Source organism: Equus quagga, chromosome 22, assembly GCF_021613505.1.
Source record: "Equus quagga isolate Etosha38 chromosome 22, UCLA_HA_Equagga_1.0, whole genome shotgun sequence".
Taxonomy (NCBI): domain Eukaryota; kingdom Metazoa; phylum Chordata; class Mammalia; order Perissodactyla; family Equidae; genus Equus; species Equus quagga.
Genome location: NC_060288.1, coordinates 12,429,051 through 12,444,804, shown reverse-complemented (window position 1 = coordinate 12,444,804; position 15,754 = coordinate 12,429,051). Strand labels below are relative to the sequence as shown.

General features: G+C 35.4%; 1 protein-coding gene across 2 annotated transcripts in view; it reads right to left on the bottom strand.

Moving 5' to 3' along the window:
- Positions 1 to 15,754, bottom strand: part of GTF2E2 (general transcription factor IIE subunit 2) — a 76,329-nt gene that overhangs the window by 40,192 nt on the left and 20,383 nt on the right. For both annotated transcript variants that reach the window (XM_046648787.1, XM_046648786.1), the window contains one exon: positions 11,920 to 12,011. In XM_046648787.1, the coding sequence (XP_046504743.1) occupies positions 11,920 to 12,011 (92 nt within the window). The remainder of the gene's footprint in view (positions 1 to 11,919; positions 12,012 to 15,754) is intronic.

Genomic DNA, 15,754 nt, shown 5'->3' with positions numbered 1-15,754 from the left:
AGACATAAAGCCTAACGCATACCACATAAGAACCACCTATTGAGCATTCGCTATTTGCTGTTAATTCATTCAAATATTTAGTGATAACTCCTATGTGCCAAAAGAACTGCCATGAGACATACAATGAAATGCAAACTACTGCCTCTCAAGGGCTCCCAATACAGGGCTGGAACCCTAGGGTTCCATAAGACGTCACTAGGGATATCATAAGACATTGTGTTTTTGAAAAAAAAAATCATCATTTTTTCAAATGCATGCGCCATGCAATGTGAGTGCTCATAGTGACAGGCAACTACTGAGCAGCCACGCTAACGACTTCATTAGAAGTCTTTTAGAACCATGTGGCAAGTAGGGCTATGTTCATTTGGCTGAGCCCACCACCTGTTTTTGGTGAAATAGGGAGATGCCAATGACAATTGGTAAGCTTTCTGTTGCACAAACGGGAGTACAGTAGGCTGACAAGGTCAGCAACTCTCTTCCAAATTACCTCCCCCAACCTCCCCTTGGACAGTGCCATCTGACTTACAAGAGCAATAAGCTCTGCTGGTGTAATAGGAAATCAGAGGGAAATGTTCATTCTAAACAAGGAATTTTTGCACACCAGGACTCAACTGCCCCCTGCTGCTTTGCTGTTGTAAATGTTTCAAAACATGGATCATGTAGAAATAAAAGTAAAATATTTTGGGGAAGTGTTTGTATTTTTTGTGATGTTCTCAGTAATTATTCCCTGTGGTTTTCTAATTTACTAGCATTGTTTTATAAACATGTCTGATAGTCCAGTGTGATGATTTTGGAAGATGAGATTTATAATAGAGGATTCTAAGCCCAGGCCCATGAACAATTCTAATAAGGTGAGTAATAAAGAACTATAATCTTCTGAGCCATTTCACTGCACCAGAGCAACAAGAATATATATTTTTAAAAAAAGCCTACCTTTACAATGAAGGCTACAAATCAATCAACGGGTTTTACATGAGCTAGTAATCCAAGTATCCTATTCCACTGTGCATCGACTATGGCAACCAACTTACAAGGGCTCCAGCAAAATTGGAAGACACTTAAATATAAATGACAAGCATTGGACAAGTCAAAGTACTTACTATTTTAAACAGCTACTGGAATCTCGAATCAAACAGAGTAACGCTTTTGTTTATTAAAAAAAAAAAGTCATATTCAGTGAAAAGGCTCAGAAACCAAGTTACTAGTAGAACTTATTCTCCTGAAAAGGGAGTGTGGGGGCATATTGCACAGATAGTGGGAACCAAATAATGTCAACATGTCAAATGGTAGTGAGTAAAATGCACAGTATGAGAAATTGAAAAGTATCAAACAATACAAGTAGACAAATTGATGACATGTCACATGATGCTGGAAAAGGTTTGTTTAATAAACTGAGAAACAACAGCTTGTCTATCCAGGTTGACAAATCAACAGACTTCACCAATAAATGCCATGCAGTTAACATTTGTAAAATTTTCAAACGATGGTGAATTTCAAGAAAAACTTCTGCTGCAAAGAACTGCCACAAACAAGCAAAGAACAAGACATATTTAATGTGGTGTCTTCCTATCTGGAAGCAACGGTCTGTCTTGAAGGAACTGCACTGGTATCTTCACTAATGTGCCTCATCAATGGTTGGCTCAGCACAAGGTTTTACCTCTCTTGTTAAAAAAGAATATATACATACACACACACATATATATATGTATATATACTGATGTTGTCACAAGACACTGCTTTCTTCAGAGAGCTACTAGTATTAAAAACCCTTGGAAATGAAAAATGTCTTGAATGATACAACAAAAATGATTTGCTTTATTAAACAAAGACCAGTACTTTTGAGCACATAAATCTCCTGCTACATACAGCACTCCAGTGGCTTAGCAGAGGAGTTCTTGAAAGAATACTTAAGCTGAAAGGAGAATTACAGAAGTGCTTTCAGGAAAATAGCAGGCCATGCTTTACTGAGCGCTTTGAAGACGAAGAACGACTGGAGAAGCTAGCTTTCTTAACAGACATTTTTTTAATCACATGGACTGGATGAACAAGTTTCATCAAGCCTCTAGAAAAAATGCTTTGAATTAAGTGACAAGACTTTTGGATTTCAAAAGAAAACAGTTCTTTGGAAAAATCATGTGGCAAAAGGAAATCTTGTAATGCTGTTTGGGCTTGAGAGTGAGGAAGATATCAAAAAGTCTCCAGCATTACTAAAAACCATCTGGAAGAACTAAAAAGCAAAAGTGAATGATATTTTCCCCCCCTTTCAACAAATGTACACCTGGATGAAGGACCCTTTCTCTGGACTCTTCTCACTTGAGAACAAGTTGCCTCCTTGGATAAGGTTAAAAAAAAAAAAAAAATCCAACAAAAAAACTGAAGTTTACTATACTTACTGACTTCCATTAGAGTTGATACTCTGAGGAGGAGGAACCACATACATACACAGAATAAGCTAATAAATTAGGCAAAATACATACAAAGACATAAAAATAGCATTCTCTACTCAACACTGACAATTATTATTGGCTTATTATGTCCACAACATAACGATTAGGTAACATACAGGAGCTGTAGGTATAACAATTTTTTGCAAAGGTTCCCTGAGACCTAAAACTTATTTCAAAGGTTCCTTCAGGGTACAAAGATTGGGAAAGGCTGTTCTACTGGCTTAAGGAAGTTTGCTTCTACTATTAATTCGCTACAAGCTTTTATCATGAATGGGTGTTAAATTTTATCAAAAGCTTTTTATGTGTCTGAGATGATCCTATGATTTTTCTTCTTTATTCTGTTAATGACTTATACTGATTTTTCACATATTAACAACTCTTACGTTCCTAGAATAAACTCTACTTCATCACAACATATTATCCTTCTTATATATGAGTGGATTCGATCTGTTCATCTCTTTAAGGATTTTTACACCTGTATTTATGAGAGATGCTGATGTATAATTTAAATATTTCATTTAAAACTGTAAATAAATCCAGGTTCTTGACCCAGCCCTGCTGTCAACCAGAGCTGTGCCTATGAGCCAGTCATTTAATTTCTCTGGACTTCAGAGTTTCTAAATTCAAGTATAATTGTCCAAATTAATTCAGACAGAAGGTAGGCCAGTAGTTCTCTAACTTCAGTGTGCATCCAAATCACCCGAAGGGATTGTGAAAACAGACTACTGAGCTGCACTCTCAGAGTTTCAGATTCAACAGATCCAGAAAGAGGCCCAAGAATTTGCACTTCTAGCAAATTCCCAGGTGATGCTGACATCATTGGTTGGAGAATGACACTTTAAGAGCCACTGAACTAAACCAAATTAACCAAATTTTTCAACATGAAGTTTTACATAACTCAGATACATCCACATAAAAGGAATTATAACAGTGAGATCAAGAGAAAAATCATTCTATCAAAAACAAAGTGCACTAAAGTAGTATCTTACTGGAGAAAGACATATTCCTCATAAGGGAATTTTCAAGATAGTTTAAAGTACTTTGTTTCTTAGACTTACACTTTTAAGCAGTAAAATTCATTTTACATTAACTGTTTCTACAAAAATCCTTCTAAAATGGACCATAAAATTCCCCTATCTTCTCAAACAGGTCCACTGAACATAATTTAGTCTTTTTTGATGTCTCAGCCACTGTCATAATATCAACTTCTAGGCTGTGGTATAACAATAATCATCTCAGTAGCAAGGGAGATGTGTTGGGCACTTTGTCCCAAATGTTCTCAGTGTTATGATTTTGAAGTTCTTGTATCTGTCTTTAATTTTCTTTCCTGTTTACTATAGTCATGTGCTGCATAATGACATTTCCGTCAACAAAGGACCGCATATATGACAGTGGTCCCATAAGATTAGTACCTTATATGTTAAGTGTGTAGTAGGCTGTACCATCTAGGTTTGTGTAAGTTCACTCTATGATGTTTGCACAATGACAACATCGCCTGACATATTTCTCAGAACATATCCCTGTTGTTAAGCAACACACGACTGTACTTCTTGCTGTAAATCTCACAGTGCCTATCTCAAACAGTTCCCTAATGAAGCCCCTTGAATTTGATCCATACAATTTCTAAACAATTCTCATTGACCAATTATAGAGTTCTTCTATTAGTAAATGAATAAACCATAAGGAGCTTTTTTGTTGTTGCCTTTTTTGCTTTCTAAGTTCCTGGTTTTATCAGATCTTCAAAAAGGGTACATAAGGGACAGTTGAAGACTGTCTGAGAATCAGTTTACAAATCACCTTCCATGTGTACGCCCTTCCTTTCAAAATAAGTCCACCCTTTTTTACAAAAAAAAAAGGTACAACTCTCACCTTCACTCAGAATTTATGATGCACTGCCTGGAGGTGTAATAAACTCCAAGGACCCAAAGAAAAGGACAACTCAAAAAAGTACTCTTTTGGGGAAGCCTTCACAAATGATAACTGAGGTGTCATAAACTATCGACTATTGGGCTTCGTGTCTTTTCCAGTCTTATATATTTCTCAGAGCTAAAAATAGGATAATTTGGCCCCTGCTAGGACATTCTAAATTCTTACATATTACAGTTTGTGTGCAAGTGACAGCAGTTTCTTTTAAACAATTTTGGCTCTTCCATCCCCACATCCCCCACCTCCATGCCATACTGTCCAAAAATGAATCACTAAGAGTGATTAAGGGAGAGTCTGATAAGAGCAAAGCAAAGGGAACACTGGTTAGAAATATCTAATGATAAAAAAAAAAGGTGGTTTTTTTCAAGTATTCAAATATAAGTAATTCTCTTCAGTGATTCTCAAAGTTCACTCCTTGAATATTTATTAGCTTACAGAAAAATCATATTTAAAGAACTACAGCAATATCAATTACAGAGGCTGAGTCTTTCAAATATAACAGAAATATTTTCCAGGACTACCAAATTGTTCAAATTACCCTACATAAAACCCACAAACAAAAACCACACACGAACTATTTTAGATTCAGTGTGTATTACTCAATTGGTAGTTAAAACCTATTTTGTCAAATCATATCATGAAATTTTTATTCTAATTGGTCAATTCTCATTACAGCTTTTAGTTTAATAATCCTACCTCCTATTAAAAAAAAATAAGTCATAGCTAGCTGTAAGAACAATCCATTTTTAGCAATAACTATCCTCCTCCCTAATTAATCACTCCAAAATAAAATTTACAGTTATTTCTGGATCATTCCCTTTTATTCATACCTAAAAGCTGAATATCAGATATCGGAAGATACAAGCATACACATTTAAAAAAGGAGTAACACACCTTTTATCATACACTTTACTTTATAAATTTTGATTATTTAATTTATAATAATGCAATGTAACATGATAAACAACATATTTGTTTTTAAAGTTATTATAAAAATGGATAAGTTAATTCTATTTGATCCATATAATTTTAATGTCAACTACCTTAGTAGTATATTTTGGTGTGCATTCTATAATTTTTTTCCTCAGTGGTTTTTGTTTTTTGGGGTTTTTTTTGAAGACTGGCCCTGAGCTAACATCTGCCAATCTTTTTTCTTGTTCTTCGTCTACCCAAAGCTCCTCAGTACATAGTTGTATATTCTAGTTGTAGGTCCTTCTAGTTCTGCTATGCAGCACACCGCCTCAGCATGGCTTGATGAGTGGTGCCATGTCCACACTCAGGATCTGAACCAGCAAAACCCTGGGCCACCAAAGCGGAGCGCGCGAACTTAATCACTTGGCCACAGGGCTGGCCCCCTCAGTGGTTTTTATATTACTTAAACTATGTATTAATCTATTTATTTGAACTTCAAAAATATTTTCTTAAAAGATATTTCCACCACCACCTTGGCCAGTCAGCCAGACCAAGGGACTCCCGCCAAAGCACCTGCACATACAAAGTTTGAAATAGCTGTTTGGTTAGGCAATGGAGACTAGTTTTGTTAACCAGGAGATACTTTCCATAAACTGAATAAGCTCAACTTTCAACCTGAAGGTTTTGACAAAAATATATTTATACACACATAATAAAAGCATTTTAACAAAAAACTGCATTAGCAAAGGCATACTGAAATATTTTCATTTTTTCAACTGCTTCTGAGTACATCAGATTAAAGAAAGTGCCTATATGGGGAAAAGAGGAGAAATGATATAATTAAACATTCGCTAAATGCTGGTAAAGTCTTTTAGATATACTTCCTAGGAACTACGAAAGCAAATGGTCAAGGACCAGGTAACACTTCCTTTGGCAAGTTTGGTGGTTCCTGTTCTTTTGCTTTCAACAAAACTGAAGGAGGACCAAAAGGAATTGTCATCTAATGGCCACTTGACAATAAATTACTAAGTGATTTCTGGCATATAACTTGGAAGGTTATGCTGTCACAAAACTTCCATTAGAATGAACTTCTTTATACAAACATTTATTTCTCAGCACTTAAATCTACAGAATCTAAAAATAAGATCAGAAATTGGTGACAAATCCTGTATCATTCTATCAATAAGTAATAAATGTCTCCAGATACAAGAACTACTGGAGGAAGAGAATTCTATCTATTTCATTAAAAAACAGATTTCTGGCAGAGTGGCTTCAGCCTGACGCTAGAGTGAGCTCTTCCCTTAGACTCTCCCCTCTAAGATACAAAGAAAAGGACATTCACAAACCAACAGAGAACATTCATACAACACAAAAGACGTGTGAGAGACCCAAGTAGCCATACATCTGCAGGTGGAGGTGCTGGACCTCCCAGGAGGAAAAGGCAGGAGGTAAGGGGATCTCCTCTCCCTCTCCAGCAGTGACCTAGCGCACAGGACTGTGCACAGCTCTGAAAGCAGAGGGGGAGGGATGGTTCTCCATGGGAACACCTTCGCTCTCTGAATTGCCTCTCAGCCATGGAAAGCTCCACACAAAGGAGGCTAAGCTGTTGCAGGGCTATCTTCATCAAGCTAGCACCTCAGAAGGGCAGTAGCAAGGACAGAGTGAGATTGCCCCTAGGATTGTGCACATGAAAGAAACTGGCCCTTCTGCCGCCCGGCAGACCACCTTGGCCAGTCAGTCAGAAGAAGGGACCCCCGCCAGAGCACCTGTGCATACATTAGTAAAGCAGCAGCTGCGAGCAAGCAATCACAGACAGACCCTGTCAGCATAGATTCCAAAGGACAGGCACAGATGCCAGGGATCGTGTTGGGCTCAGAATACACAGCTCCTGTCCACCCCACCAGTGGCAACAGGTGGAATTTGCGACCAGACAGCACCAATATGCGATGGCACAAATCCACTCCATCAAATAATATGAGGAGGTATGTTAATACTCCAGTCCAGAAAGAAAACTACAAGCACCCAGAAATCAATCCTGAAGGCACAGAAATTTACAATCTAAATGACAGAGAATTCAGAATAGCTATCATTTAAAAACTCAATGAGTTACAAGAAAATTCAGATAGACAGTTCACTGAAACCACGAATACAATTAATGAACAGAGGGCATCCTTCACAAAAAAGACTGAAACTATAAAGAAAAACCAATAAGAAAAGTTAGAGATGAAAAACACAATGAATGAGATAACAAAAAATATGCCAGCCTTGAATAACAGAGCTGATACTGTGGAGGACAAAATTAGTAACTTGGAGGACAGAAATAAAGAAATGATTCAGATAGAGAAGGAGAGAGAAATAAGATTAAAAAGAAATGAAGAAATTCTCCAAGAAATATCCAACTCAATTAGGAAATGCAATATAAGGATTATAGGTATTCCAGAAGGAAAAGAAAGGGAGAAAAGAGCAGAAAGCTTGTTCAAAGAAATAATAGCTGAGAACTTCCCAAACTTGGGGAAGGAGCTGAATCTACAAGTAAATAAAGCTAACAGAACTACTACTTACATCAAGATAAAAAGACCTGCTCCAAGGCATACAGCAGTAAAACTGGCAAAAGTCAATGACAAAGATAAAATATTAGAGGCAGCAAGGCAGAAGAAAATAACTTATAAAGGAATCCCTATCAGGCTTTCAGCGGACTTCTCAGCAGAAATCTTACAAGCTAGGAGAGAGTGGAATGATACATTCAAAATTCTGAAAGACAAGAACTTTCAACAAAGAATACTCTATCTGGCGAAAATATCCTTCAGATATGATGGAGAAATAAAAACTTTCCCAGATAAACAGAAGCTGAGGGAGTTCATCACCACAAGACCCCCCTACAAGAAGGGATCAAGAAGGACCCCAGTACCTGAAAAAAAGAAAGGGTTTACAATGCCTTGAGCAAAGAGATACATAAGCAGACAAATCAGAAAACAGCAGCTCTCTACCGTAACACAGTAGTAAACACTTAAAAGGAAGGAAAACATCAAAAATAACTATAATCTCATCATTTTAACCACAAACTCACAACACAAAACAGTAGGCTGTGACAACAATAATTTAGAAGGGAAGGAGGAAACAGATGGAACCTACTTAGACTAAGGAAATAAGAGGCTATCAGAAAATGGACTATCTCATCTACAAGATTGTTTTATACAACCTCATGGTAACCACTAAATAAATAGTCATAACAGAGACACAAATGATAAAGAGAAAACTGAACCAACCATCATAGAGAATTACCAAACTGAATGGGCAGTCTGAAATACAACAGATGAGAAACAAGGGAAATACAGAACAACCAGAAAACAACTTATAAAATGGCAACATTAACTGCTCAGATATCAATAATCACTCTAAAAGTAAATGGATTGAATTCTCCAATCCAAAGACAGAGAGTGGCAGGATGGATTAAAAACAAGACCCAACAATGTGCTGCCTCCAGGAAACACATCTCACCACTAAAGACAAAGACAAGCTCAGAGTGAAGAGATGGAAGATGATACTCCAAGAAAAAGGCAAACAAAAGAAAGCAACTGTTGCCATACTTATATCAAAGTAGACTTCAAGATAAAAAAGGCAATGAGACAAAGAGGGGCAGTATATACTGATAAAAGGGACACTCCACCAAGAAGATGTAACACTTATAAATATCTATACACCAAACACAGGGGTGCCAAAGTACATAAAGCAGTTATTAACAAACCTAAAAGGAGATGAGATGCTAACAACACAATAATAGTAGGGGACTTCAGCACCCCACTTACATCAATGGATAGATCATCCAGATAGAAAGTCAACAGGGAAATACTGGAAATAAGTGAAAAACTAGACCAGATGAACTTAATAGACTTATAAAGAACACTCCATCCAAAAACAGCAAATACACATTCTTCTCAAGTGCACATGGAACATTCTCAAAGACAGACTATACGCTGGGAAACAAGGCAAGCCTCAATAAATTTAAGAAGACTGAAATAATATCAAGCATCTTTTCCAACCATAATGCTATGAAACTAGAAATCAACTACAAGAAAAAAAGCCAGGAAAGTGGCAAATATGTGGAGACTAAACAACATGCTACTGAACAATCAATGGATTACTGAAGAAATGAAAGGAGAAATCAAAAAATACCTGGAGACAAATGAAAATGAAAATACACCATACCAAGTCATATGGTACATGGTACAAGAACAGACACACAGATCAATGGAACAGAATTGAAAGCCCAGGAATAAAACCACACATCTATGGACAGCTAATCTTCAACAAAGGAGCTAAGAACATACAATGGAGAAAGGAAAGTCTCTTCCATAAATGGTGTTGGGAAAACTGAACAGCCACATGCAAAAGAATGAAAGCAGACCATTACCTTTCGCCGTACACAAAAATTAACTCAAAATGGATCAAAGACTTGAAGGTAAGACGTGAAACCATAAAACTCCTAGAAGAAAATATAGGCAGTACACTCTTTGACATTGGTCTTAGCAGCATCTCTTCGAATACTATGTCCACTTGGGCAAGGGAAACAAAGAAAAAATAAATGGGACTTCATCAGACTAAAGAGCTTCTGCAAGGCAAACGAACCAGGAACCAAACAAAAAGACAACCCACCAACTGGAAGAAAATATTTGCAAATCGTGTATCTGACAAGGGCTTAATCTCCAAAATATATAAAGAACTCACACAATTCAACAACAAAAAAACAAACAACCCAATCGAAAAATGGGCAGAGGGTATGAACAGACATTTTTCCAAAGAAGATACACAGATGGCCAATAGGCACATGAAAACATGTTCAACATCACTAATCATCAGGGAAATGCAAATCAAAACTACAATGAGATATCACCTTACACCTGTTAGAAGGGCTATAATTACCAAGACAAAAAACAACAAATGTTGGAGAGGATGTGGAGAAAAGGGACCCCTCATACACTGCTGGTGGAAATGCAAACTAGTGCAGCCACTATGGAAAACAGTATGGAGATTTCTCAAAAAAGTAAACATAGAAATACCACACAACCCAGCTGTCCCACTACTGGGTATTTATTCAAAGACCTTGAAATCAACACTCCAAAGAGATTTATGCACGCCTATGTTCACTGCAGCATTATTCACTATAGCCAACAAGTGGAAGCAACCCAAGTGCCCATCAACTGATGAATGGATAAAGAAGATGTGGTATACATATATATACAATGCAATACTACTCAGCCATAAAAAAGGACAAAATCATCCCATTTGCAACAACATGGATGGCCCTTGAAGGTATTAATGTTAAGCAAAATAAGCCAGACAAAGACACACACCATATGATTCATTCACATTTGGAAGATAAACTAACACATGGACAAAGAGAACAGATTAGTGGTTACCAGAGGGGAAGGGTGTTGACAATGAGTATAAGGGATAAAGGGGCACATATATATGGTGACTGACAAATAATAACGTACAACTGAAATTTCTCAATGTTATAAACTACTGTGACCTCAATTAAAAAAAACGGATTTCTGTTGAATAATTATTACATATAAATTTTGGTGTTCGTGTGTGAGGAAGATTCACCCTGAGCTAACATCCATGCCAATCTTCCTCAATTTTGTATGTGGGACGCCTCCACAGCATGGCTGATGAGTGGACTAGATCCATGCCCGGGATCTCAACCCATGAACCTGGGCCACCAAAGTGGAGCATGGAGAACTTTAACCACTCAGCCACAGGTCCAGCCCCAATACAAAGTAAATTTTAATCAAAATTTTACTATATGTATGTTACTCTGATGAACTGTGTGCTAATAATAATTCTAACAAAAACTCTAACCAGAAGATACTTTTAATATTTAGAGCCTTAAGGTGACAGGGAAAACAATTCTAATTTCAAATTGTATACATATTACTGTGACAAAGAGGTTTGAGAGATAATCAATAAAAATTTTTCAAGCATAAAAATATGTAACATTAGGACAAAATTCAGTGGGAACAACAGAACTGACATACAAATTCAAAGGGAAAATGAGATTTCCAACCACTTAAGTTTGTTTTCATATTTTTGAAGTATTTCATTATAATAATGGCATTTAGATTCCCTTAGATAAACTTAAAAGTGATGTATTTTATTGAGACACTACAACAAGCCAGAAATTCCATCCTGTGTCATTATTTACACTTACACTGAAAAAATTATAGTTTTTACTTCTCATTTCAATAGAAGCAACATCTTGTAAATCGTCCACATCTTCCTATTGGTTTTCCCAGCAGTAACTGACTGATTAAAAGGTAACTTTATCTACTACCTAAGTACAATTTTATTAAGTTAAATGGTGGGCTTAAATTGCATACCTGAATTAACGTAAATTAAATATATTTAGGTGACTCACTGCAATGCTAATTTGATATCATGTAAAAGACTTGAAGCATTACATATTTTTTATATTTTTATTGAGGTATAATAGGCATACAATAAACTACACAGATTGAAACACATAAATTGATAAATTTTGACATGTATATACAAATTTACTTCTGAAAATGTCAGTCTCCTTCTTCTGCCAAAAAGTTAAACACAATTTTTGTTATATGAGAAAAGTACTTACTTTCATGTAATTCACAATCTTAGCAAGAACGCCAAACTTATATCCAGAGCTTCCTGATAGAGCTTTCAAGTTAAATGATCCATTGCTGTGATCTGGAAATGAAGTTCAAAAAACAATTGTAACACTTTCATCTTAGATGTGATTATGACTTGTAGGCAGCTAAAATGATTTTAACTCTGGTAAAATATTTGTTTAAATTTTTCTACATAGTAAATTCTATCCTGTAAAATTTTGATGAAAAATTAAAAACCTTTAATTGTATAATAAACTATCCATTTTCTCACTAAGGATGGAAACAAAGTATAAGTAACTCAAATGCATTAAAATACATTTCTTTTATAAGTATCTTTATCTCACTGTTTCTTTAATTCTGATTAGCTTTCCCCGATAATTAGAAGTAGGGCTTTTTAAACAAGAGGACAATATAAATCTCAATCTGATCCTTAGTGCTCTTCTAACAGACTTAAAATCTTGAGAAGTGAGTGGATTACTTCTGAGGGAAAGTTCAATTTATCACCTATTACATCAATTTCTGCTTATCAACTAAAAACAAATAAATGGCTATTAATGAGAATTAGTAAAAAGAAGGACAGCATAACTGTTTTAAAGTAAACTTTGAAGATAAATTAGAAATTAAAAAAAACAGGCACTGCCACTGCATAAACATGGATAAAACGATGAGAGCATGAAATAAGGAGCAATCTGCACAGAAGATAATCTGTTTCAGAACATCTATCATTTTGTTGCATTCTTGCAGGCAGAAATCCTAATGCTACTATTGCATCACAAATGCATTCCATTAGTCATAGGAAGGAAGAGTTAAAAAAAATTCATCATAAATACTAGCAAAACATTTCAGAAGTACATTCTATTAGCAAGTCATCAGATCAGATATTATAAAGTTCCCATGTGGCTGACGCACAAAGGAAAAGGTTAAATAAAAGGGGCGGGGGGAGTCAATGTCTAGCACTAGCTTGGTAATAATAATTTAAGCAAAAGAATGCATTACAACAACCACAAGTCAAATGTAACAACTGTCAGAGGTCCAAAGAAGAGCTTCTAGATGGCAACATAATACTCCTTTGAGATTAGTCAGTGAAAAGGCTTTAGTGAATATGCTTTTTTGAGACTAAAATGAGACTTCAAATGCAATTTTCCTCTAAAAACAACTTTGTTAAAATTTTGATAATAACTTAATGGGCACACTAATATCTACTGTTTCCAAAAATAACAACAATATTAAGAATGCCTTATAGGTGTGGTTTCATAGTCACTATTTCAATTACAAAATGCTACCTACATGGTTCATTTTCCCAAGGTGTTCAGGACATTCTGAACAATAATAGTAACTAACCTTTACTGAACACTTACTACTTGCTAAGAGCCATGCTAAATGATTTTCTCATTTAATTCCTCCCCAAATTCCTATTTAGGAGGTATAATAAATATAAGAAAAATGAGAAAAAGAAAAACCCTTTTGAACATAGGAAAATTGAGAGTAGTAAGTGGCAAAGTATAGATTAGATTCAAATCCAGTTGTAAACCCTGTGATAATGCTTTGTATGAGAATCATTAACTAGCCTTTAACACAGATTATTTCAACTGAAACTGGCTATTTTGCCAGAGTACAGAAATTCATAAATGCACATTTAATGTTTTCTTGTTTAACTTTAGTAAAATACAATTAAGTCTATCCTACAATACTATATAAACGACTAACTGGGACAAGACTATGAAAAACAGACAACAATACATTAAGAATAAGCACCATACAAATGGTCAATCATGAACCACATACAGTTTTGTTTACCATGGCATCTCCAGCATTTAATTCCATGCCAGGCATAGTAAACACTCAATAAATGTTAGTTGAATGCATAATATTATTTTCCATAATAAGGATATTTCCATGAATCCCTTTATGGCCCCAGAAACTAATGTACTGATCAATCTATAATTTTAAAAAATAAGTCTGCATAGAGAACATTTACCCAGCCTGCTGTTGTTATAATAGCCACTCACACAATTTAAAATCTTGATTCTGTTATACTTAGACTACAATTCTAAATAATACACCATAAATAAGAACATTCTATCTCTAAACATCCAATTGAGGATTCTTTTGCTATGTAAATTTCACAGACGGCTTTTTCAATGTAAGTGGTGCACCTATCAAAACCAACAGAGGCCTCTCCCAACTAGCAGAGCTGAAAACCTTACTTTTTTTCGCTCAGAATTTCTCCTAAATCAAACCACGACATGAAATAATCACTTCCAAAGGGCAAGATTTATATAAAACACAAGTATTGAACAAAAAGAAGAGAAAAATATCATTTATGAGATTTTATGCGCACTTCCTGGATCAAATACCAAGCTGGTAAGCCTGGACTGTTTGTTTCCTAGGTTACTACCTCTCTCGACATTACCTTCTAGCCTTAGCACTGAAACATTCACTGAAGGATATGAAATTTTACAGTTAAACACTAAGGAATCATCAATTTGTTACTAACTCCTATGCAGGAATTTAGCTTAAAGACAAAAAAATAAGGCAAGAAAAAGGGTGACAGCTGATATCCCAGACAGCTCTATTCAAGTTTATGAATGATTTACTCTTAAGGGTGGCAGGACTTAATGCAAATGAACGTAGAGGAAACTGTCAGCTGCACTGTGGTTCAACCAATAGAAGCAGCGCTCCATCTTGGCTGTGCACTAGACTGCATTACAAACAGACGAGACCATCGCTTCAACAGCAGCCTTTCAGACAAGAGGTAGGTTTATATGATCTTTTTCATTTAGTAATACACGTCTTTATGATGCAATATAAAAATATTTCACCATCAAAACCAAGCAGAAAGCTTTGTTCCTAAGAAAGACCAAAAAAAGCAATGTATTTATTTCATTGCTTGGTAGAATTTTATTATGAAAATATGAAGACTGCCTTGTGCTATTTGATAAGCACCCTTACCATCTGTGCCTTAATGGAAAATTCATGACATTGTCTATGAACCTGATCTATAGCCAGACCTTAGAGAAAACCGTAAGTATTTGATGTTAAGCGGTTACTTGCTAATTTCATTTTCTCTGAGCTATTTCATTTCAGCAGTTTGGTCTGTCTTAACAAAGGATTTTTCTTAAAGAAAAATCTAGACTAAAAGCAAACCCTGGACTAAAGCTTTCTGATTACATGTGCAAATTATATTGGCTAATAAAGAGCAGATACAGGAAAGTCTGTTATATTTTAACAAATATGAGAAAATAGTTCAAAAGTGTTTATTTGACTTTGAGTGTACATGCAGAGGATGTTGAGAAATTATCACAATTGTGATTTTTATATTAAAAAAGGCCATAAGGCTATCATGCAGACTGCACTATAGTGTAACCAAAGAGATCATTTATAGAGCTTTAGAGTTTCCTAATTAAAATAATTCCTTACAGTGAACTTTTAAAGTCTATTATCACTGTAATATACAAGTCATACTACTATTAAATGAAAACCTTCTTAAACAGCTTTTCATTATTTATATGCCACAAAAATACGTCTTTATCACAATATTTCAACATAGTATTAAAGCTATTCTTAAACTGATGCTCAAAATAAATACCTAGCAAGTCTTTTTGATAAATTACACTTTAAAATAAAAACATACCCTAAGAAGTACTAGTTAAGGGAGGAGGGCATGGTACCTTTCAAGGTAATAAGATTGTTCTCATGGCTCAGAGTAACCGTTCATGTCTACTAAAAATTAGTATAAATGGGTGATGAAATTTATAATTTTATAAGATTCAAGCATGAAAACATCATTATTTAGTAGATGCTAGATAAGATTCAAGCATG